Below are 23,974 nucleotides of genomic sequence, written 5' to 3'. Positions count from 1 at the left end.
ATACTTGATAACAAAATAGGTACAATACAGCAGACAATTTTAAAAAATGAGCAAAAAATAAAAATGATGGAAAATAGAACACAGCAGATGGAAAAGAAACTGGAATCAGTGGATCAAAATTGATGGCGATAAAGTTCTGGAAGAATCAATTATACACTTGGAAATGGAACAAGCTGCTTTCTACCTGTGATTTCAAAATGTAATGGAAAGTAAAGAAGAGGATTTAACAACGAATATGTCAGAACTGATAGCGGAAGCCTTACAAAGAGATAGACAAAGAATACAGAATGAAATAGATGAGGGATACAGAATGCATACCAATTACGCCAGACGCCATAAACTACCGAAAGAAGTACATAATAGATTTGCAAAGAAAAAAAATAAGAGATGAAATTTATAAAACAACAAGAGATGAACCAAAGATATATAACAGACACTGAAACAAGTACCAAGAAGAGTTAGAGAACAGAGGAGAGATTATCGTTTTCTGGCAACACAAAAAGAGATAGAGCAAGAAGAGAGAAGCAAAGAGAAATGGAACAATGTGAAAGAGAGGGGATAAGAACAAGAGCACAGAGAGATAATAAAACAAATAGAAGTCAGAGACAAACCTATAAACAATAAAGTGGAAGGAGATATCAAGTTAATAACAATGAATATCAATGGACTATACTTCCCCATAAAAAGGAAACAAATATTTACAAAAGGTGGATATACTATGTCTTCAAGAAGTCCATATTAAGAAACAGTACCGGAATTGTTTAGAACAAGCAAAATTAGGGAAACTTTATGTCTCATTGGCTGATTTAAAAAAAAGGAATAGCAATATACATTAAAAAAGGGCTAAAAGCAAAACAAATTTACTCTGATGACAACAGAAGAACACTAATAATTGAAGTAAAAATACAACAAAAACAAGTATTACTGGTGGTAATTTATGCCCCAAATGATAATCAGAAGAAATTTTATTTAAATTATATGAAAAAAAAAAAACAGGACATAAGAGCATTTGCTTATTACAGGACTTCAATGCAGTGGTAGGCATTAATAAACACTACATAAGCAATAAAAAATAAGAGGAAAATTCTACCAAAACCATTCTTCGAGATGACACATGAATTAAACTTGAGGGACAGTTGAAGAGAGCTAAATTTAAAAGAAAACAAATATACTTTCTATTCTAACCCCCACAAATCATGGTCTAAGATTGATATGGTCTAGATGAACCAGGAAATAGGAAATAATACAGATCCAATAGAGATGATGTCTAATACATGGGCAGACCACAATCCTTTGAAAATATTTTGGAAAGGCCAAAAGAAAAAAATAGAAGATGGACATTAAACACACATATTTGAAAGAAAAAGAGTATACCCAACTAATTAAAAAAGAAATGGAACTATTCCTCAAAGAGAATAAGAATCAATACCCAACATTACAGAATCCATGGGCCATCACTAAAGCATACCTAAGCGAAATAACAATAGCATATACAGCCCAAAGAAATGAAGAAAAATGGAAAAAACAAAATTTACTCCAGGAAGAACTAAAACAATTAGAAACTACACTACAAAAAGAACCACAAAATGACAAAATTAAAAGGGAAATAGATTTAGTTAGACATAAATTTGTTGACACAGGAAGAGAACGCAAAAAAATTAAAATTTGCAAGACAAAACTTTTTCGAACAGGTCAACAAACCAGGAAGATGGTTGGCATATAAATTTAAAAAAAGACAAGGAAAAAAGACTAATACAGCAATTACAGGACGATAATGGAAATTTCCAACACCAATGGAAGGGAAAAAAAGTATTATACAAAACTATTTCGAAGAGTTGTATAGACAGGATAAAATAGAGAAGGGGAGATATACCAATATCTAAAAGAGAAAGGCTTACCCACAATAGCAGAAGAGACAAGAGAAATGCTGAATAAAGAAATAATTCAGGCAGACCTGAAAAAAGAAGTATACAAAAAAGTAAAAGAAAAGTAACAAAACCCCAGGGCCAGATGGAATCCCAGGGGAATTTTTTTAAAGAATATGTATGAAATAATGGAATCTTTGATGGAGGAATATAATGAGACATTGTTAGAAGCAAAATTGCCGAAATCATGGGCTGAGGCTTATATTATCCTAACACCCAAAAAAGGTACCGACCACCAACAAATCAAAAGTACAGATCCATTTCGTTGCTAGATGCTGATTATAAAATATTTATGACGATAGCAGCAGAAAGAATGAAAAAATTGATAAACAAAACAATACATTTAGACCAAAATGGATTTCTATCCAAAAGGCAAATTAGAAATAATACTAGGATAGTAACAAATATGCTAGAATATTATGAAGTCCACCCGGAGAAACAAGTGGCACTGATTTTCTTAGATACGCAAAAAGCTTTTGACAATTTGAATTGGGATTTTTTGTTCAACAAATAATACCGTGTTTCTCATATAATAAGGCTGGGTCTTATTTATTTTTTTGAGCCCTGAAAAAACGGCTAGGCTGTCTTTTCAGGGGTGACTTAATTCCCCCCCTTGCATCCTCGGGCGGATGGCAACGGCTTGGATGTTGACCTCGGTGTTGGTGGGGCACTTTGTATCAGGAGACCTTCCGCCACCGTTGCTTTCCCTTCTCCCCATTCTGCCGTGGCGTTTGGAGCGATGCCACAGCATTTGGTGCAGCCATGCAACGTTTGGCGCAGCCACGCGGGGCCGACCAGGGCTCCTCCCTGCAACCGGAGCCTGCCGGAGACACTCAGCTTCAGGCGCTCCTGTTGCCGCCTTCCCGGGCATCGTTCGAAGGCAAAGCCCATTCTTTTAAAAACGACGCCCTACTACCGGTACGACAAAGCCTCCCCTGCCCGAGAGGATAGCCCAACCCCACGTGGGGAGGCGAATCTCCCGGGGCCGCAGCACAGGATTGGCCCACCCTGGGAGAAAAGCCCAGCCGCCATCCCTGCCTGGCGCTGGGCAGAGTGTGAAGACTCGATTTTACAACAGTTTTTATGTTTTTACGATGGTTATAAATTGAGTCACTATTTGTTCAGCAAATCACATGGATATTAAGTGAATCCATTCTTCTGAATAGGCGGTTTTTTGCTCCATATCAACAAAAAAGTCATAACAGTGTCACATGACTGTGGGACCTGCAACCAATTGTAAATGCAAGCTGGTGGCCAAGTGCCCAAAATGCAATTACATAACTGGGGGAGGGGAGGCAGCTATTTTGAAGATAACTTATAAATAACTTCTTTTGAGTCTTGACTTTGCATAGTTATTGAACTTCCCATCATTAAGCGAGATCTATCTATATCGTCACTGTCAATCTTCGTGCTTAGACTATAGCTAAAGGCCCATTTTCCTTTCATTTGAGTGGTCAGTTACAGCTTTCTTTCATATCAGCTCCCTTGGTTATTATTATTTTGTTGACTCTCAGGTTGTTTCCACTTTCTCGCTCTTCTCACTGTATCACTTAACGTAACAAACCACAACTTCTTCCTGGTAACTTTTTAAATAATTTTTTTAAAGAAAAGTGTACTATTCTAATACATCCTTCTCTAATATCTAAAGTAGGGGAAAATTAATGCTAATTTAGATTAGTTAATAAGAATGAATTATCTCTCTAAAGAAATATTAAAAGAAACTTTATTTGTCCTAAAAAAAACTGGAGTTATAACAGAATAATAGAGTTGGAAGAGACTTTGGAGGCCTTCTAGTCCAAACCCCTCCTCAGTGTTCTTATGATTGTTTTATTAGTATTTAGTGATTATTTGATCACAAGAGGCAGTATAGGCTAGTTTTATCTTTTCTATAACTTACCATGTGCATGCAGCTGTTATAATTATTATAGATTTTATGATACTCAAAAATCCACTGTGAATTAAACTAATAGTGCTTTATAAATTGTACCTAATTTTATAAGCTATAATTGACGTGATAGTCAAGGTTGGTAAAGGAGATACATGAACTACTTTTTTTCCTATGGTTTTTACACATTATTCAACCATGTAGTCCAGTAATGTATACAGTGAATAATATTATATATACTGAAATAGTTTCTGGGTTGCTGAAATCTTGAGTCTGAAGGCATGCATAATAATCCTTCTGTTTCTCCTGGTTGAGAGTTTAAGAAAATGTATACCCATCATATATTGTTATTATGAGGTTTTATAGTATAGAATAGTAGTATAGTCTTTATTGTCATTAACGAAATTGGTTTAGCCTCTCTGGTGCAATCCATAACAGAAAATACAAAACTACATAAATAGTATAGAGAATAATTCCTATACAAGTAATTGGGGAAAAAAGATTAGTCATACGTTTCCATATGTGCGTGGAGGGATTGTGATTGTATCTAAGAGTCTGACAGCCCATGGATAGAAGCTGTTTTTAAACCTGTTTATCCAACTGGCTATGCTTCGATGTCTTCTTTCCCATGGTAGAAGCAAAAAGAAATACTGGCCAGGGTATGAATAATCCCTGGAGATGTCATCTTGTGGTATTAGAGAGCAACCAATGGCTTCTTGTACCAAATTGATCACTGTCTGTTGTGCCTTCCTGTCTGCGGCTATTAGACTAGCATACTATACTGTTATACAGTATGTGAAGACACTTTCTATCGTAGACCGATAGAAAGAAGTCATCAGCCGTTATTCCACCTCATTTTTCCACAGAGCTCTAAGAAAATGAAGTCTCTGTTGAGCCTTACTAACCACCAGGGACATGTTGTTTTTCCAGGTGAGATCTTGACTAATGAGCTTATTCTATTCTCGGTCTTATTCCAAGAATCAGTTTTCAGGAAATTTGTAAATATCATAAAAATAAAGAAGCTTTCCTGCCTATTCACATTTTAATTATTTGCTAACTAGCAATTTATTTGCTAATAGCAATTTAACTTCCAAGTTCTCTTAATAGTTAATAACAGAAAAGCAAACCATAGAATAAAATTAAAATTAAATCTAGCAACTTGCCAAAGATAGATGGTGGCAGCAATTCTTCTGCCGATTGGCGTTTCCAGTCATTCCATCAGAAAAGTTCTGTTTTCATCAACTTCTGGAAGGCTATGACAGAAAATAATAATGGAATAACAGAATTGGAAGGAACCTTAGAGGTTTTTCTAATTCAACTCCCTCCACAATTTCAGACAATTAATTTTCCGGTCTCTTCTTAAAAATCTTCAGTGATGGAGTACCCACAATTGCTGGAGGCATGTTGTTCCACTGTTTAATTGTTCTAACTGTCAGGAAATTTTTCCTTAGATCTAGGCTTTTTCTCTCCTTGATTAGTTTCCACCCATTGCTTCTTGTCCTGCCCTCAGGTGCTTTGGAGAATAGTGGTAGCCCCTTAGATATTGGAACACTGCTATCATGTCACCCCAGTCCTTCTTTTCATTAGACTAGACATACCGTTTTCTGCAACTGTTCTTCATATGTTTTAACCTCTAGTCTCCTAATCATCTTTGTTTGCTCTTGTCTGCACTCTTTCTGGAGTCTCAACACCGTTTTGATATCATGGCAACTAAACCTGGATGCAAATTCCAAGTGAGGTCTTACCAAGGCATTATAAAGTTCATTATAAACAGTTCATGTGATCTTGATTCTGTCCCTTTGTTAATGCAGACTAGGACTGTGTTGGCTTTTTTAGAAGCTGAAGCACACTGGCTCATATTTAAATGATTGTCCACTAGGACTCCAAGATCTTTTCCACAGTTACTATTATTGAGCCAAATACCACCTATTTTATACCTGTGCATTTTGGGTTGTTTTTGCCTAAACTTTACTTAAATTTTCACCATTGAATTTCATTCTGTTACATAGGCCCAGTTTTCAAGTCTGTCGAGATCTTGCAGTATCTTAAGCCTATCTTCTGGAGCGTTGGCTATTCCTGCCAGCTTGGTGTCGTCTGCAAATTTGATGAGTTCCCCTTCTATTCCCTCATCTAAATCATTTATGAAGATGTTGAGGTTAATCTAACTTCCAGGAAAAGGCTGTTGAGAACAGAAACTTTCATACTATTTTCAAATCTATGTAAATTATTTAGGACCAAATTTTGGAGCGCTAATCAAGGGGTAAAACTGTATTGATGGAAAATTGATTGAAATTCAAGCAAACCCATCAAGTTCTTGTGGTAATCTTAGGGTTCCACAGAACATAGTTTTAAATAGTAAGATATAGGTACTGTTACTGATTTTTCCTGTGCTCGGCCTTTCTCATTTCTTGAAACTAAGGCATTATCAACAGGTTTTGTGGCACAAAAATAATGGATTATTCAATTGTGGTTGGAGAAGACAGTCCTACAGATATCTAGGTATTAAACCAAAAGGTAACAAGCACCAAATTTGCTTTTGTGTTTATTAGATTGTCATCTGGCCTGGTACTCCAATGGTACCTCACAATTTAAATCACATGTAGTCATGTTATATCCAGAATTGCCCTCCCTACCCCCATCTTTTCAACTTGCTCGTGTTCTGCAATTGCTAAGCATCTCAGGACAGTTAGGCATTTCTCACCCATGGAGAATGGAGCTTTTTCCCCAAAGTAATTAAAACATGACCTAATCAGTTGGACTCAAAAGTTCAATTATATTTTTTATTTTTTTTCACCCTTTATTATAGTGTGATGAATTCTATGACTAAAATCATTCAACAAGTTTTTTAAATTCTATGGCTATTTAATGAATAACTAGCATAAAATAAAACAACAACAAAAATTTTTATTTCTAAACTTCACAATAGTGTACAAAAAGTTTAATGCTTTTAACACTCGAGTCAAGCTTGATATGATGACTACTAACATTGTTAGACAAAAATCCATGTGCTGCTTAGCTAGCCTAGAGGGATTGGAATTATTTAAAAAAAATTAAGATAACATACAATTTTATTTCTATACATCTTGAATAATAATTCAAGTAACATACTCTCCATTTTATAGAAATTGGATCAGATATTTACCAATGGGAAATTACCCATCATGCTGGTCTTAGATGAAGATGTTATATTGATAACAAGAATCTTTAGCCTGCAAGAGTGATCATTTGACTTATATATTGCTCCATAATCTCTATATACTCACTATATGATTTATATTGTCAGCATATTGCCCCCAATAATCTGTGTCCTCATTTTACTGACCTTGGAAAGATGGAAGGTTGAGTCAACCTCGAGCCCTGCCAGGATTGACCTCCCAACTGTGGGCAGAGTTTGCCTGCAATACTGCATTATAATTACTACACCACCTGATTTATTTTACTTGGTTGTCTGATGCATCCTACTACAGTGTCCAACAATCAGTCAGCATTGATGGTTTCCACTTGTCCTGGTATTGTTTTTCATTGTGGCAAGGTCCTGGTGAAACCTTTCATCATGTTCATCATTGACTGAATCTAAATTTTCAGGGAATAAGGCCAAGTGTGAAAGCAGAAAATGAATCTTCAGTAACATGTTGCACTTCATGGTATTATGTACTGTAAGACATTTGTCAACCAGTTGAATGTAGTTTGGTGCTCTGTAGTTGCCAAGGAAATCCTCAATGACACCCTTGAATGCTTTCCAGGCAATTTTCTCTAGCCCCACTAATAGATTTTCAAACCCCATGTCACCCCTTGTCAAAAATGCCTTCCTTATCTTGTTATTATTGGAATTACCTTGTCAAATAACAAAAACATTTACATTCATCACTTTCACATTTTTTTTCATTCAGTGTTGAATTTTATGTGAAGCGGAAAAATATCTTTGTTGGGTCAACAAGTGATTCATGTGCCACATTTTTCTTTCCTGGAACCAGATTCTTTTGGAGTAGTCATATCTTTTAATGTAATGCAACTGTCTTTTATAACTGTCTCATTCAAATATGTAACAACAGTATTTGCTACATCAGAGTTCTCTACAGCTATTCCATGTGTCCTTTGTGCAATGAATGTGCTTTTACAACAGTTTTTTAGTTTACTTTATTGTCATTGCACCTCGTACAACGAAATCAAACACCATCTTCAGTGCACATCATGACCATGAAAATAAACACAAACACACATCCTTCACCCTTCACACATTGAACCGGAAACCCCCGACACCACACCAACACTGCACTATACAGCAGAATTCAAAAGAGCTACTGCCCTGGGATAGAAGCTGTTTTTCAGCCTATTTGTCCTTGTTTTTATTATTCTGTACCGTCTGCCAGATGTTAATAGTTCACAAAAAGGGTTCCCAGGATGAGATGGATCTTTGAGAATGTTTTGAGCTTTCTTTCTTTTTTTAAAATGAATTTTATTAATTTTCAATAAACAAACATACACAAACAAAACACAAAACATAAAAACATTAAACTTCTTTTTGGAAAGCGGCCTAGTCCCGGGTTACATCTTTTGGTACAGACATAAATCAAGTTCATGCTCACTTTATATACCATTTCATATCTTATTTACCATTCTATATTTTCTATATGGCTTCTCCCCTCTTTTCACTCTCTTAATTCTATTTTATTTATTTCATCTCGATTTAGATCATTATACTGATATCTTTTGTCCGTTCTGTAATCATCTATTTTTCTTTTCTTATTAACACGATATTTCTCCTGAAATCACTAATTGAAGTATGACGCCTTTATATCTTTCCCCTAAATTTAACACTTAAAATAATATATCATTCTCATTCTGATTCTGCTTAGCACATTCTAAAACTACCTACAACATTTTAAAATAGACAAATAATAAATTTATAATATAATTGAAACAATAATCCATAATATATTAAACTTTATCATTTATGCATTTTTTAGTATTTTGTTAAATCATATAAAGATCCAGTTTTCTAACATTGTTTCAAGTAAAGATACAAGAATACAATCTTATGTACTTTTGCAGAATTTCTTTTGTAATCCTAGTCTTTTTACCCCCCCGTCTCTTAATCTCCACCCTCTTGATCTCCACTCTCTTCTGTAAACACAACCTATTTCATTTAGCCCTTTCTTCTTTTTAAACTTTCTCTTCCTGGGGTCTATCTTTCCCCTAAATTTAACACTTAAGATAATATATAATTTCCATTCTGATTCTGCTTAGTACATTCTACATACCTTTTAAAATAAGAAAATAATATGTTTATAATATAGTTGAAACAATAATCCAAAGCAAATTAAACTCTATCATTAAATCTTAAACATTTTACATATTCCCTTTAATATTTTATTAAATCATATAATATTCCAATTTTCTAACTCTATTTCAAATACAATACTACAATACAATCTTGTGTGCTTTTGCAGAATCTCTTTTTTAATTGTATTTTACCCTTTGTCTCTGAAAAAGATCTGATTTTTTACATCTTGTTTCAAGCCTTTGTAACTTCTCTTCCCTTTTTCCCTTCCTTTCTTGTCCAATCTAACCTTTTTACCCCCCATCTCTTAATCTCCACCCTCTTAATCTCCCCTCTCTGTTGTATTCCTCTTTTCTGTTGCTTTCTGACATTGTATCGATTTTTCACCTTATTTTTTATTTTTTTTGGTTGTTTTTTTTAAGTCTTGAATTCTCCGTTCTCTTTCCCCTCTTTCTTTTTTCTTCCTCAACTGAAGTTATTTGTTCATTAAAGATGGCTTCTTCTTCTTCATCCCAGCTTTCTTGTTGTTGTAATTCCTGGTAGGTAGAAACCGCCATTTCCAAAAAGTGAAAAACAGATCCAGAAGAGCCCTTCCCTTCTTGTTCCTCTTCTCTTAACTTTTGAAATTCCATTTTCAATTCTTCAACAGATAATGCCATTGTGAGATTTTTTAAACAACCCAAAAGTTTTTAGTCTTTCAAAAAATAGTTTCCAAAAGTCCCAAAGTCACCAAGCAACCCTAATCAACACAAACTGTTTCATTTAGCACTTTCTTCTTTTTATACTTTCTCCTCTTGGGGTAGAATCAATTGCAAAGTTCCAAAATGTATTTTTTAGAAGTCTTATTACAGTTTGTCTCTAGTCTTATAAACTCCAAGCAATCTCCTCCAGCAAAGTCTTAATATAAGTTCTTTATCTCTCCCTTCCCACTTATAGCAAAAAAATAATTTTAAAATTTCTTGATTCCAATGTTCAGAAATCTTTAATATCCCCCTGGTTTTATTTTTCAAATTTAATTACCTTCTGTTGCCAAGACGGGTTTTTCTGATTTCCTTCTGCTATTTCCGTAGGGAAGGAGAGTGAGAAAAAAAACTTTCCCTTTTAACTTTCTTCCGCCGCTTTTTACGATCTTCTTAGGGAACAATGTATCTTTTAAAAAGTTGAATTTCCAGGGTATTTAGATGTTACTTGTTATCTCGGTTCACCCAAAAACTTTCACTTTCTCAGCTTCCTCCTGCACAGTCTTGTCCGGATGAAAGTTTCTTTGTGGCGGCCATTGCTGACCGCCGCTTCACTGATTTTGGAAAAAGGAGTTGAGCCAGCTGGGGAGGGGGGTTGCGATCCCCCCGGACCCCTGTTGGGCCTCCTCTATCTTCAGTCACCTCTACGGGGTGACTATTAACCCCCAAATCCAGCTGGATCGGGGGCATGCCAGCGGGGAGCGCGACAGGAACCGCGCACGGTCGTGGATTCCTGCCGCCGCCGAAGCCTTTCAAACCGGAAGTCTCCAGAATGTTTTGAGCTTTCTTAAGGCAGTGGGAGCTATAAAGCTCTTCCAAAGAGGGGAGAGGGCAACCAATGATCTTCTAGGCAATGACATTAACCCTCTGGAGTGCTTTCCTATCTGCCACTGTGCAATTGGCAAGCCATACAGAGGTACTGTATGTTAAAATGCTCTCTATGGTGCAGCGGTAGAAGGTTTCTCATTCAGTTGTTGTTTTCTGAGAAGCCTCAGTTAGTATAATCTCTGCTGGGCCCTTTTGGCCAGGGTTGCAATGTGGGCACCCCAGGTCAGGTCTTCTTTTAGGGTAACACCCAGAAACTTAAAACTGACCACTTGCTCCACTCGGTCTTCATTGATAAGAAGGGCTGGATGTCTGATCTGTTCCTTCTATAATCCACTATAAGCTCCTTGTTCTTATTGCTGTTGAGGACCAAGTTGTTGTCTCCACACCACAAAAGCAACCGGTCCACCTCATCTTGGTAGGCAGACTTATCCCCCCGGAGATAAGTCCCACCACTGTTGTATCATCTGCAAATTTAGCAATAGTATTACTAACGTGAGTGGGAATGAAGTCATGCACATAAAGAGTATAGAGTAAGGGACTCAGTACGCAACCCTGTGGTGTACCAGTGTTAAGAATAAGGGCTGAAGAGGTATGATTACCTAATCTGACCCTCTGTGAGCGGCCAGACAGGAAATCCATAATCCAAAGGAAGATTGAATTAGAAAGCCCAACGTCCAGAAGTTTAGACACTAGTCTATGTAGAAGAATTGTGTTAAACGCAGAACTAAAATCCACAAAAAGGATCCTCTCATAGCCCTCCCGCTGTTCTAGATGAGTCAGAGCAGTGTGAAGAGTGATGGCTATAATGTCCTCTGTAGATCTATTTTTTTCTGTATGCAAACTGGTGTTTCTCAAATGTATGCAGAAGACCAGAACTGATGTGCTGGCAGACCAACTTCTCAAAGCACTTCATGATGATAGGAGTGAGTGCCACTGGTCTGTAATCGTTGAGGTTATTGTTAGGGAACTTCTTTGGCAGCGGAACAATGGTGGAAGCCTTCAAACAAGATGGACTGGGATAAAGTGGACTGGGATAAAGACTGATTGAAGATCCTGGCAAAGAGTCCAGCCAAATGATCAGCACAGTCTTTAAGCACTCGGCCAGAGATACCGTCAGGACGGCAGCCTTTCTAGGGTCCACAGCCCTCAGAATGCTCCTCACCTCCTGTTCCTTCACAATGAGCTGGGGGCTACAATTGGCTGGAAGTTGTGTTTTATCTGTCTGATGTCTCCACTTCAAAGCGAGCAAAGAAATGATTCAGTTCCTCTGCCAATGAAGCATCCCCCTCAGCAGGGATGACATTGGTTGGTTGATGTTTTGTAATTTGTTGAATCCCTCACCACACCTGCCTTATGTTATTGCTATAAAAATTATTCTCAATCTTCCTCTTATAATCAGTCTTGGCCTTCCGAATACCTTTCTTCAGATTAGTTCTAGCAACACTGTATCTTGCCCCATCACCGGACCTAAAGGCCTTGGTCCTGTCATGCAAGAGGCACTGGACTTCCTTGGTCATCCAGGGTTTCTGATCAGGATAGATCCTAATACGTTTATCCACAGTGATAGTATCTGTGCAGTGTTTGATATAGCACAGAACAGTTGCAGTGTGCACCTCTAGGTCAGGGTGGTAAAAGATGTCCCAATTGTGTCTCAAAACAATCCTGAAGTTGTTGGGAAGCATTTTCTGGCCAAGATTTCACTGTCTTTATTATAGGCAGAGCCCTTTTCCTAACAGGGATGTAAGCTGGTGCTAAAATCAGTGACATATGGTCTGATTGTCCCAAATGTGGTAATTGTATAACCTTATAGCCATGTTTGATGTTGGTATATACTTTGTCCAATATGTTTGCTCCTCTAGTAGCACACTTAACATGCTGATAGAATTTAGGGAGCACTTCTTTTAAATCAGCTTGATTAAAGTCCCCCGCTATGATATGCACAGCATCAGGATACTTATTCTGCTGATTACTAACAATGTTATACAAGAATCCCAAAGCTATGGTAGTTTTGACATCAGGTGGGATATAGACTGCAGTAATCAAAACCATGCTGAATTCCCGTGGAAGATATATGGGTCTACATTTAAGTGTCATATACTCCAGATCCATGGAGCAGTGGCTGTCTACAGTCTTTGTATTGATACACCAGCTTTTGTTCACATGAAGGCTTAACCCCCCCCCCCCCTTTGATCTTGCCAGAATCTGTACTCCTGTCCTGCCAGTGAGCTATGTAGCCTTCTAGCTCAACAGCTGCATCTGGAATGAGTGAATGAAGCCAAGTTTCTGTGATTAGCAAAACACAGCAGTTCTTGATGAAGTCTATAGCCTTAATTCATCCATTTTGTTAGTAAGAGATCTTGCATTGGTAAGAAATATACTTGGAATTGAAGGCTTGTGTGGAAACTTAATCAGCCTAAAGAAAACCCCAGCACGACATCCTCTCTTCCTCTTCTTTCTCTGCCTCTTCCTCCTTCCTACAGGGATAGTGATCCATGGCTCCCCCAGGGGCCTAGCTGCCTCCTTTGGTATGTTATGAGAATGTATAAAATCATCCGTAATAGCATTTTCACATTTCAGTCCAATTTATAACAAGGCTTGCCGACTATAGATGCTCCTTGCCCTACAGGATTCAATCAAGGAAAAGATCCAAAACACACACAGAATATTACACACCATACATGAAAGAAGGAGCGGTTAGCCGCAGCATCCATGTGAGCAGCCATCTTGAAAAAGTATTTTGTATGCTTCTTCATGTGTGCTGCATAGCCAACAGTTATAAGGGTAAACTTCGCCTCTATGTAACGAGAGATTTGAGGTTTAACACTGATGAATCAATAAAGAGACGCCATTCTAGTAGGTCGTTCTCACAACTCAAAACTTTAAATGGTCAATGTCAGTTCAGGAAATATCAAACTGCAAAAAAATTTTTTTCTTAAACCATCTTGGTGGCTTCAAAAGATACACATTTTCATACCTGTAAACACCCATCTTGACCCCAGTTGTTCTGCTTTTGATTTTGACAAATGTAGGTCTTCAAGTTGCTTAATTCTGACTGTGTTAGGAGATGAGACATATATGGTTCAGAATGTGGATCACTGTCATTGTTTGTTTGTAACCAGTGCATTGCGGCATCCTTGTCTGTTTTGTCTAAGCTACATTTCTCTGGTGACTTTGGTATAGACATATTGTCATTGTGTGTCACTGATGTCATTGCTGAAAACAAATTTGAATATTATTTGATTTCTTAACAGAATCATGTGGTCATATCATTGGGGCAGCAAGCAGCATTGACTTCCAAACTTTAAGATTAGCAATATATCTTGTACAACAAATATGTCTTGATCATTAATATTACAAGCAAGCCTTTTGCTTTCTTAACAAGTCCAGTCATGGTACATTTTTGAGCCTTTAAGTGTTTAAGCATATTTTCACTACAAATATAGAATATAATTCTTTTATTGGCCAAGTGTGGTTGGACACACAAGGAATTTGTCTTGGTGCAAATACTCTCAGTATACATAAAAGAAAAGATGCATTCATCAAGATTCAAGAATCATAAAGTACAACACTTAATGATAGTCATAGGATACAATAAGCAATCAAATCATACTAGGAAATAGTCACTATAAATCGTAAGGATACAAGCGACAAAGTTACAGTCATACAGTCACAAGTGGGAGGGGATGGGTGATAAGGAGTGATGAGAAGATTAATAGTAATAGTAGTGCAGACTTTGTAAATAGTTGGACAGTGTTGAGGGAATTATTTGTTTAGCAGAGTGATGGGTTTCGGGAAAAACTGTTACTGTGTCCAGTAGTTCTGGTGTGCAGTGCTCTATAGTGTCATTTTGAGGGAAGGAGTTGAAACAGTTTATGTCCAGGATATGAGGTGTCTGTAGATATTTTCACAGCCCTCTTTTTGACTCGTGCAGTGTACAGGTCCTCGATTGAAGGCAGGTTGGTAGTAATCATTTTTTCTACAGTCCTAATTATCTTCTGAAGTCGATGTCTGTCCTGTTGGGTTACAGAACCAAACCAGACAGTTATAGAGGTGCAGATGATAGACTGTAGCAGAACCTATTATGGCTGTTTCGACATTCCAAGACATTCCTACTGTCACAAATATCCTACAGCAAGTCTATAATGGGCTTATTTGTGATGTAAATTACATATACAGACAATGTTATGCCTTGAGATAATCGCATCAAAATATATGGGAAACTGATATCACCAAAATTAGTGGCATCTGTGCATGCGAGTTGCTTTTTGTAGGCTTCTAGGCATGCCCAATCTGTATGTTTCACAAATGTTATGCAGTGTGTCCTGAATGCTTGCCTGGACATGCATGACTACACAAAGCATCTTTTAATGCAAATTTAAATTAGTAAAAAAGTATATATAAGAAAAAATTGCAAAAATAAGCTACCAAAAATCTGTAGGATACACCAAATGTATTCAGGAAGAAAAAATCTTTTTTATCCAATGTTATCTGCTGGGCTCCTCAGCTCAACAATGCTGTAGCTTTGTGGCAATATCCTGCTTGTGCATGTGGGACCTACTACTGCCTTTTCTGGATTTCTAGGTAGAGAAGATGCTGTCAGCCTCTATTCATGACACCCCTTTATTCTCTGTTGAATTAATAGCATGGCCATCTTCCATCTCTTCTCAGTAACTTTTTCTTTTGCCAGCCATAGCAAATCAGATCTTGCAGCAGATAATGCAGTTAAAGAATCAAGTACTATACAGGGCTCCATTCCCCTGGTTCCAATCCTAGCAGTCACTCTAGTGACAGTGGGGGCTCACTGCAACTTGGAGAAACATTGCTGCTCAAATAATCTCTGCAGGGTCCAGTCAATCAACATAGTGACCACAACCTGAAGCTATGGAAAAGAGACCTCCATTTCCCTCTAGAAGCTTTCTAGTAATCCGATCCTATACTCCTCAGTCTCTTCTCCCAATTATTTAAAAAAAAATCTGAGTTAATATTTCAAAGAGCTAAAATCTTTAACTGTCACATTTCTGGATAAATAAAATTTTCCAGTCTCTTCTGAGCTTGTTTCAAATTGTATTTAACTGCCAATTTCTTTTTTCCTTTCCTTTTTTGTCCTCTTACCTTTTCAATTAAAACAACACACGTGTACGCACAAAAATCCAAATGCAAAAGTTAAAAGCAGTTAAAATTCAAACAATATTTTTCCTTTTTAAATGCATATCTTAAGATGTAACTTTGCAGATTTTTCTTTCTTTTATATAGAGAAAGAGAGTCATCCACTTCGGAAGTTTCCTTCTGATAAGATATTTGAAGCTATTTCTTCAATGTTTCCTGATAAGGGTACAGCAGAAGAATTGAAAGAAAAGTAAGATGTTATTAAGTTATATAAAACAGAATGTCCATTTCTGGAGAAATAATGTAGTATATTCATAGCAAATTGTAGGATGTGGAGAAACTTAACAAAACAGTTTAAATTAGGTTGCTAAAATTGTAGACTTAGATTGGTATTCCAAATTATCTGAGCCTATTAATATTGATCAAATGTTTGAAGAGCATACTATTTGACTTTGTGAAAACGATTACATTTTGAATAAATTGTTTGGGTCTCTATCTCTTTGTAAAATCAAGAACCAGTTAGTATAGTGATTTAAGTTTTAGATTAAGACTTTAAGTATAATCTTAGTCACCAAACTCACTGGGTGATTTAAAAATAAGCTACTGTCTTTTAACCTAATGTATCTCATGTGATTGCTGTTGGTATAAAATGGAAATACCTATGGAAGCTCATTTTAGCACTTGGTGGGCTGTAAGTTCAAGTAATGCATAATAAATGTTATCTGTACTGTTATTAATAGGAAATGTTATTGTCAATACTGACATATGATAACACTTTTTTGTATAACATCACTAATTGATGAAGGTTTACTTTTGCAATATACTACAAAAAGCTATTGGTTTTATCTAATTTACAGTGTTTAAAATATGGCTTCTTGCTGAATGTAGTGTATTTACTTAATGATGGTAGGCTCTGTATTTCTTGAAACTACTATAAAATCCATTTTTAAATTACATTAAAATAATAGTAGTGTTTACTTTTTCGGTAGATACAAAGAACTTACTGAACAGCAGCTTCCAGGAGCTCTTCCTCCTGAGTGCACACCAAACATAGATGGACCAAATGCCAAATCTGTTCAGAGGGAGCAGAGTCTACATTCTTTTCATACTCTTTTTTGTAGACGGTGTTTCAAATATGATTGTTTTTTACATCGTAAGTGAAAAGCAATTTTAAATATTTTTATTATCAGGAAAAATAATTGAAATATTCCATTCTGGCTGGTTTACTCCTGTTACATGCACTAGAGAGTCCAAATAAGGTGGAGGTTTTTTTTTACTTCCATACTCTATCTTCTTTGATCTGTATGGCAAGTAGAATGACTTTATTATAATCAGTGTAATGTTTCAATAATCTCATTTTTCTATATATGAAATATGCATGATCATTTAGTCCTTTTGCTAAAATCAATTTCCATTATTTGGTTTTGGGACAAAGTATTTTAGTATGTGGTACAAGTTTAAATCAATATGTAATACTTACCTGGGAAGTTAATATAAAATAATGTTTCAATGTGCTAGTTATGCATTATTTGATAACACTATGATTTAAGAATGCTTTTATTTTTGTGTGCTATTTGTAAGTAAAAAAGCCTGCAAAATAATGCGTTATGAAGAATCAAAGACCATATCTCTGAAGAATACCAGGTTAAGGAAGTTTAAACAAAAACAAAATTGACTCAGAGAACTACACCAATCAACTACACATTGTGTATTAGTGTAATTCCTCTGAATCAACATTGTGTAGGTGATTAGCTTTGTCCTGTTATCACAATGGCCAAAGTGCAGGGGTGGTATTCTACTGGTTCGGACCAGTTCGGTAGAACTGGTTGTTACGATTCCCGGTAATTTGGAGAACCGACAAAATGGGCCCCTGGCTGGCCCCGCCCCTCTCCACCCACTTCTCCGCGCCCTTCCCAGTAGGTCCTTATTGTGCATGTGCAACATCGCACACATGTGCAACAAGCTGTCTGCATTCTAACCCCGCCTGTCCCACCCCTCATCTCAGCCATGCACCGCTGCCTGCAGTCTGCCTTCACCCGCCCACCAGCCATCGCTGTCTGCGTTCCACTATGACCTGCCTAGGTGATTGAGGTTCTGCAAGTCCCGGTTGCCTACATGTTGTTGCTGCCACCAACCCCAGTTGAGTCCCGACTCCTGGGCCAGCCTAGGCTGCCACCACTGCGCTACTACTGCCATCACTGCCCTTGTCGCCACCGCCACCACAAGCCCCAGTTGAGTCCCGACTCCCAGGCTGGCCTATGCCACCACTGCCATGCCACCGCCACCCTCACTGCTCGTGGCCTAGCTAGCTGCTCCCCCGTCCCTGCCTGGCTTGCTTAGCCGCAGGGGCCGCCCATGCAGCTCTCACAGCCTAGCAAGGTTCCCCACCCCACCCCACTTGCCTAGCTTGCTTAGCTGCGGGGCTGCCCATGTGGTTCTCGTGGCCTAGCAAGGTTCCCCCCCACCCCACTTGCTTAGCCACAAGGGCCGCCATGTGGCTCTCGTGGCCTAGCAAGTTTTCCCCCCAACCGTCCCAGCCTCCAGCTTACCTGGCTTGTTGGTGGCAGAGAGGAAGGCGAGCTAGGGCTGACCTGTTGCCTCTTGGGTCCCCACTAGCCTGGGTCTCACCCCCTGCTGGATTCTCCTCAGCTGCTTGGCCTTGCCTGCTAGTAGTGGGGGGAGGGGGCAACCAGGTAGCACAACACTATGGCGCCCGGGCCCACATCGCCCCTTTACCTGCCGCCCCTTCCCTCTGCCACCCGTTCCTTCTGCCTCCCGCCAGCTTGCACGCTTTGACTGAATGTGGGCCGCATTCTGTGAGAATGATGCAAGTCAAGCCTTGCGAGAACAGATCTTCCTCGGCGGCCCACACTTGGCTAAAATGCTTGGCTGGGCGAGGGAGGGGCGGCAGGCAGATGGCAATGCGGGGGAACTCATGCTTCCTGGTTGCCTCCTGCACCCCCCTGGGCATCCGCGAGCCCCAGCAGCTGCGGAGAATCCGAGCAGCAGCAGGGGACAAAATGCAGGCTGGCCGAGTGGCGACGGCTCAGCCCTGGCTGGCTCATCTATTCCTCTGCCACAGGAGGAAAGTAAGTTTGCACTTTGCAGAAAGTCGGGATACCAGTGAGGTGGGAGATTGAGGGAGGAGAGGAAGTCCCACCCCGGCCCCTTTGTTGGACCCGGAAGCCTTGCCTGCCACATTTCCGGGCAATGCGGGGCCGGGTGCGAACAGACAATCGCACCCGGTCCCTGGGACTTTAAGAGACTGGCCGGGAAGAACATAAGTTAATGAGCAACATTGGAAGCGTGTGTGTGTGTGTTTCAGATGGGTCTCCTAGCTTTAGAAGGAGAGAGGGAAGGAGGAAGGGAAGGGACAGAAAAAGAGAGAGAGGGGAGAGAGAGAGAGATGGTAAGAGAGGGAGAGAGAAGGAGAAAGAAAGAGGGGGAAGAGAGGGGAGAGAGAGAAAGAGGGAGGGGAGAGAGGGAAAGATGGGGGAAAGGAGAGAAAGATAGAGAGAGAGAAAGAGAAGGAAGAGAAAGAAAAGAAAGAAAAAAGGGAGAGAGAAAGGAAGAGAAAGGAAGAAAAGGGATAGACAAAGAAAGGGGGTGGAAGGAAGGGAAAGAAAGAAAGGAAGGAAGGAAGAAAGAAAGAGGAGAAAGTAAGTGGGATATATGGATGGATAGATAAATACATGGAAGGAAGGAGGAAGGGAGAGAGAAAAAAAGGAGAGGAAGGAAGGACAGAAACCCTGGCTTCAGAAGACTCTTTGAAGCAGCACAGCAATCTATGGCTGGCCTGCAAGGGAATCTCGGAGGTCACTTAGTCCAACCCCCTGCTCTAGCAGGAGACCCTTACAGAATCAGAATAGCAGGATTAGAAGGGTATGTGTGTGTGTGTGTGCGTGTGCGCGCGCGTGTGTGTGCATGGCTGTCAAAACTCCAAAAACAGGTCAAGTAGCTCTGGGGAGATCAGTCATAAATTAGAACACTTGCTAAGCAACCAGCCATTAAGTGAGGACCACTTATATTTGGTTTGCCAATCACATGGCCACCTGGCCACACCCACCCAGTCACATGGCCACAAAGCCATATCCATCCGGTCACATGACCACAAAGCCATGCCCACCTGGCCACACCCACAAATTAAGTCACGCCTACAGGACTGGTTGTTACAAAATTTGAATCCCACCCCTGCCAAAGTACCTTTAGAAACTTGGAACTGCTGTAAAAAGAAATATAGAACTGAGTATCATCTGCATAACACTGTATTTCCAAGATACAAGATTTTAGAAGAAATTGAAAGACTAGTTCTCCAGCAATATTTTTTTTTAATTTGCCTTCCAGAAAGGATTGAAAAAATCTGAAAACATATATCACTATTCCAAAAAGGCAGTCTTGAAAGGGTGGACATCTAATGCTATCCTCTGATAAGATATATAAGGATTATTTGTGCAAAGATAGGTCAGAGTAGTACAACTATTAAACAGAATTATCATACAATTACATTCAGTAAAGTCATACTGGAGGCATTCTAATATACTATTCAGGAGGTACCTGAAATTTGCTGTCATCTCATTATATTATTTCAATATTGCTAAGTAGCTTTATCATGAGTATTGGTGATTTATTACATTAAGTTTATTGCTCAGAGAAAGAATAATTGAAGGCTTATTATACTACAAAAATAATCTTAGATAAACTTTATTTACTTCTTTCAAAATTATCTGCAGCATTCCATGCGACTCCTAACACCTACAAACGGAAGAATACAGAAACTGCAATAGATAATAAGCCTTGTGGGCCACACTGTTATCAACATCTGGTAAAATTATTTTATTTCCTTAACTTTATTTTTTTTAATTCTTTGAACTGGAGGAAAATAGATATATGTATAAAATTTATGTTCCAAGAAAAAATTCAATGAGACTAGCAGTTTGCTAAATGCCAAAATAATATGCAATAATATGTTGTACAACTGATGGCCCAGGACTACATGCAATCTCCAAAAGCCTTTAAAATGCTTCCAAAAATTGTCAATATTATAATTTCTAATGCGAGGAAAATTTTGTGATCTACCCAGAAAATTATATTTATAATATATTAATATATTATATTTATTACTTTATAATTTTGATTCTGCTTATATTAAATTAAATTATTTCAAATTAGGTTAATGTTTTGGCTAGCTGGTCTCTTTCTCCTTACAAACATACCAGAATCTTTTTTCTTTTTCTGTAATGCTATGGGGGAATGACTTTGGAAGATGAGGAAGGATTGGAAGGTGCTTTCATGTTAATGTAGTTTTACAGTAAAGTAGAATTAGCTTAACTGGTTGTATTTCCTGTCTGGTATACCTCAGAGGGATGACTTCAGTCTTGCAAGCCTGGAAATACAAATCTCCCACTATCTCCTATATGGTCTGAGAACTTTAGGGGTGGGGTCCCTTCTCAGTATCTTTCCCTATGATAAATATTATTAATCATAATTATTCAAAAATATCTGTCAGTTTTTCCGGTAAATAAGTGTAGCAGATGGTTTTGAAAACAGCAGTCCAGTTTCTTTTGTGGTAATGTCACTTGCTTTCAGTTGCTCTAGCTTTTCTAGTTGTTGTTTTTGTCATTACAGTACATTTTTTACAAAGTGGCAAACTTCTGAGGCTCCCCTCTTTCCCATGCTCATACACTCCTTCTCGAACACTTAACCTGTTAAGTCACAGCTGAATATAGCTCCTTTTTCACAGGACCTTGCCCAGTGCTTTATAGGTGAAAGCACCCTGCATGATTGTAAGCCCTACATTTCCACTCCACTGTCTTTTCTCTCATCTCTCTGAAAGTAGGATGGGACTAGTAGATCAAGGAAAGGGGTGAAGGGTGCAGTTGTTGTTTTTTAAAATCAGTTTGCGCTTATACTGCCCTCAGAAGCCTTGTGTCAAAAGGAGTCCCACTGCAACCACGTCTCCTCTGATGAAAGGAGTCCAGGATCAATTTTCCTATGTACAATATGACCACTAAGTTTTATTATTTCCATTGCTCCATATATTTAACCACATCCAGTCCACATTGATGTTTCATAAACCAGCCTGTGGAGTCTCCTGCAAGACACCTTGGGACTGCAATTTTCCACTTGCCTTCCTCCCAGATATTTTATATATTTCTATTCAGATTGTATGACCTCTGACCGTGGAGGGTATTCTTTTCCTTTTCTGCAATTATTCTGCAATCAATTATTGTGGTCTTGGATTCATGTCTCAGGCCGTTTCTCTTCTGACTGGGGAGGAACAGCATTTAAAGATCTGTTTCAATTTTATACACTCCATTTCTTTCACAAACTGGAGGCGTGAGTGAGGACATTAGGCCCATTCCCAACCCTAGGCCACATTAACTTTATCTGTTAGGCAAATACTCTTTCATCAATCATAGGTCTGCCCAAGCACCCTTATACGCTTCCCTGCCTGCCCTAGTATCAGCTTAGACAATTTCATTCATTATGAAAATAGGAAAAAAGGGAGTTTGAACAGAGCCTCGGGGCTCAGTCTCTACTCGACACAGAAAGGTCACACTCATTCTTCCCAAGCCAAATTGCTTTCTGGACATCTCTGGTCATTGCTCAGTTGCAACAGGACCAGGAATGACAGACAATTGGAATGGAAGGGATCCTATATATTAATTAAACCTCCCTAGCCAAAATTGACTTTACACACAGACCATTGCATTATATACCTAAACAATGTCCTTATGTAGCAGTGGGAAGGGATATGGGATCAATCTTGCAGCACTCACCTTTGTTGTCCCTGTTCAAACCTGGAAGTTTATACATCCCATGTCTGACACCAGTTTCTATGGAATTAGATGCAGAACCAAAAAAATAATACCTAAGGCTCTTTGCAGTTATTTATTCAGAGTACAATGGAGGAATTTTCCTCCAGAAAATAATGCGAAGGATTCCTGCAGACAAAAGGATGCATTCATATCTGTACATTTCAGGAAAGGAAGAGAAAATGATAATCATACACAATGCACAGGTAGTAAATAGATGATGTAAGCGTAAATATTCATAATTAGCAAGCCTTTAAGTTACTTTCCCTCCCAACTACTGTTGATGTTCGTTCAATGTTTTCAAAGAGGATCTTGACATCTAACGGGTTGTGGACTGTCCACTGTGTGTCCGCAGGTGGCTGGTAAGGTCTATATGGGCACGGAATATTCTGCCACATGTTAGGCAGACATATGTGGGCACCACTATCGCAGCATTTGCAGCTCTGGCTTTATGGAGTGCTCACTTCTCTTGTGTTATGGTTGTCTTTCTGTCTTCAAATGTCTGGTAGCCTTGGTGGATCGACATGTGCCATGTCGATCGATCTTGTGCCAGGGTTTCCCAGGAGGTGATGTTGATATCCAGAGACTCGAGAGAGGCTATCAGTGGTCTTTGTATCACTTCCTTTGTCCCCCATGCAATCACTTTCCGTGAGACAGCTGACCATAGAGGAGCTGTTTGGGATGTGGTAGTCTGGCAACTTTGCAATATGACCTGCCCAGAATGTTTGGGCTTTAATCAGCAGGGTGTAAACTGATGGCAAGCCTGTTCTGGAGAGGACTTCTGAGTCTGGCATCTTGTCCTGCCACCAGATCCTCAGCAGTCTTCGGAGGCAGGTTGTGTGGAAGTGGTTCAATTGCCTAGCGTGCCTCTTATATACAGTCCAAATCTCACTGGCATACATTAGAGTAGTTAGCACAAAGTAGACTTTGAGCTTTGTAGCAAGGCTTATTCCACGTGTTGGTCAGTACCCTGCCAAATGCAGAGCTTGCCTTGGAGATTCTGCAGTTGACCTCGATATCAATTGTTACTGCACAGGAGAGGGTGCTACCAAGGCATGTAAATTGGTCCACTGCTTGCAGCTTTTGTCCCTTCACTATGATGAGGGGCTCTTAGTATTGGGCATTTGGAGCTGGCTGGTGCATCACTTTGGTCTTCTTTGTACTAATGAGGAAGTTGTCACATGCTGCTGCGCATTTGTCCATGCTGGCTTGCATTTCCTGCTCTGATCCAGCATTCAGAGCACAGTCATCAGTAAAAAGGAGGTCTTGTAGCACAGTCTCTTTTATCTTGGTGACAGCCTGGAGTCTTCGCAGATTGAACAGTCTCCCATCCTGTATCTCAGGCTGACTATCAAGGAACTGTTCTGAAGGTGTCTGACAACATGGCTGAATAC

General features: G+C 38.9%; 1 protein-coding gene across 7 annotated transcripts in view; it reads left to right on the top strand.

Moving 5' to 3' along the window:
* Nucleotides 1-23,974, top strand: part of EZH2 (enhancer of zeste 2 polycomb repressive complex 2 subunit) — an 89,937-nt gene that overhangs the window by 24,269 nt on the left and 41,694 nt on the right. For all 7 annotated transcript variants that reach the window (XM_087947032.1, XM_026681931.2, XM_026681929.2 and 4 more), the window contains 3 exons: nucleotides 15,913-16,015; nucleotides 16,755-16,918; nucleotides 20,496-20,587. In XM_087947032.1, coding sequence (XP_087803158.1) covers nucleotides 15,913-16,015; nucleotides 16,755-16,918; nucleotides 20,496-20,587 — 359 coding nt within the window. The remainder of the gene's footprint in view (nucleotides 1-15,912; nucleotides 16,016-16,754; nucleotides 16,919-20,495; nucleotides 20,588-23,974) is intronic.

Source organism: Notechis scutatus, chromosome Z (assembly GCF_049901735.1).
Source record: "Notechis scutatus isolate UNSWTSFEM ecotype Mainland chromosome Z, rNotScu1.2, whole genome shotgun sequence".
Taxonomy (NCBI): Eukaryota; Metazoa; Chordata; class Lepidosauria; order Squamata; family Elapidae; genus Notechis; species Notechis scutatus.
This window is presented reverse-complemented; position numbering and strand designations above follow the sequence as displayed.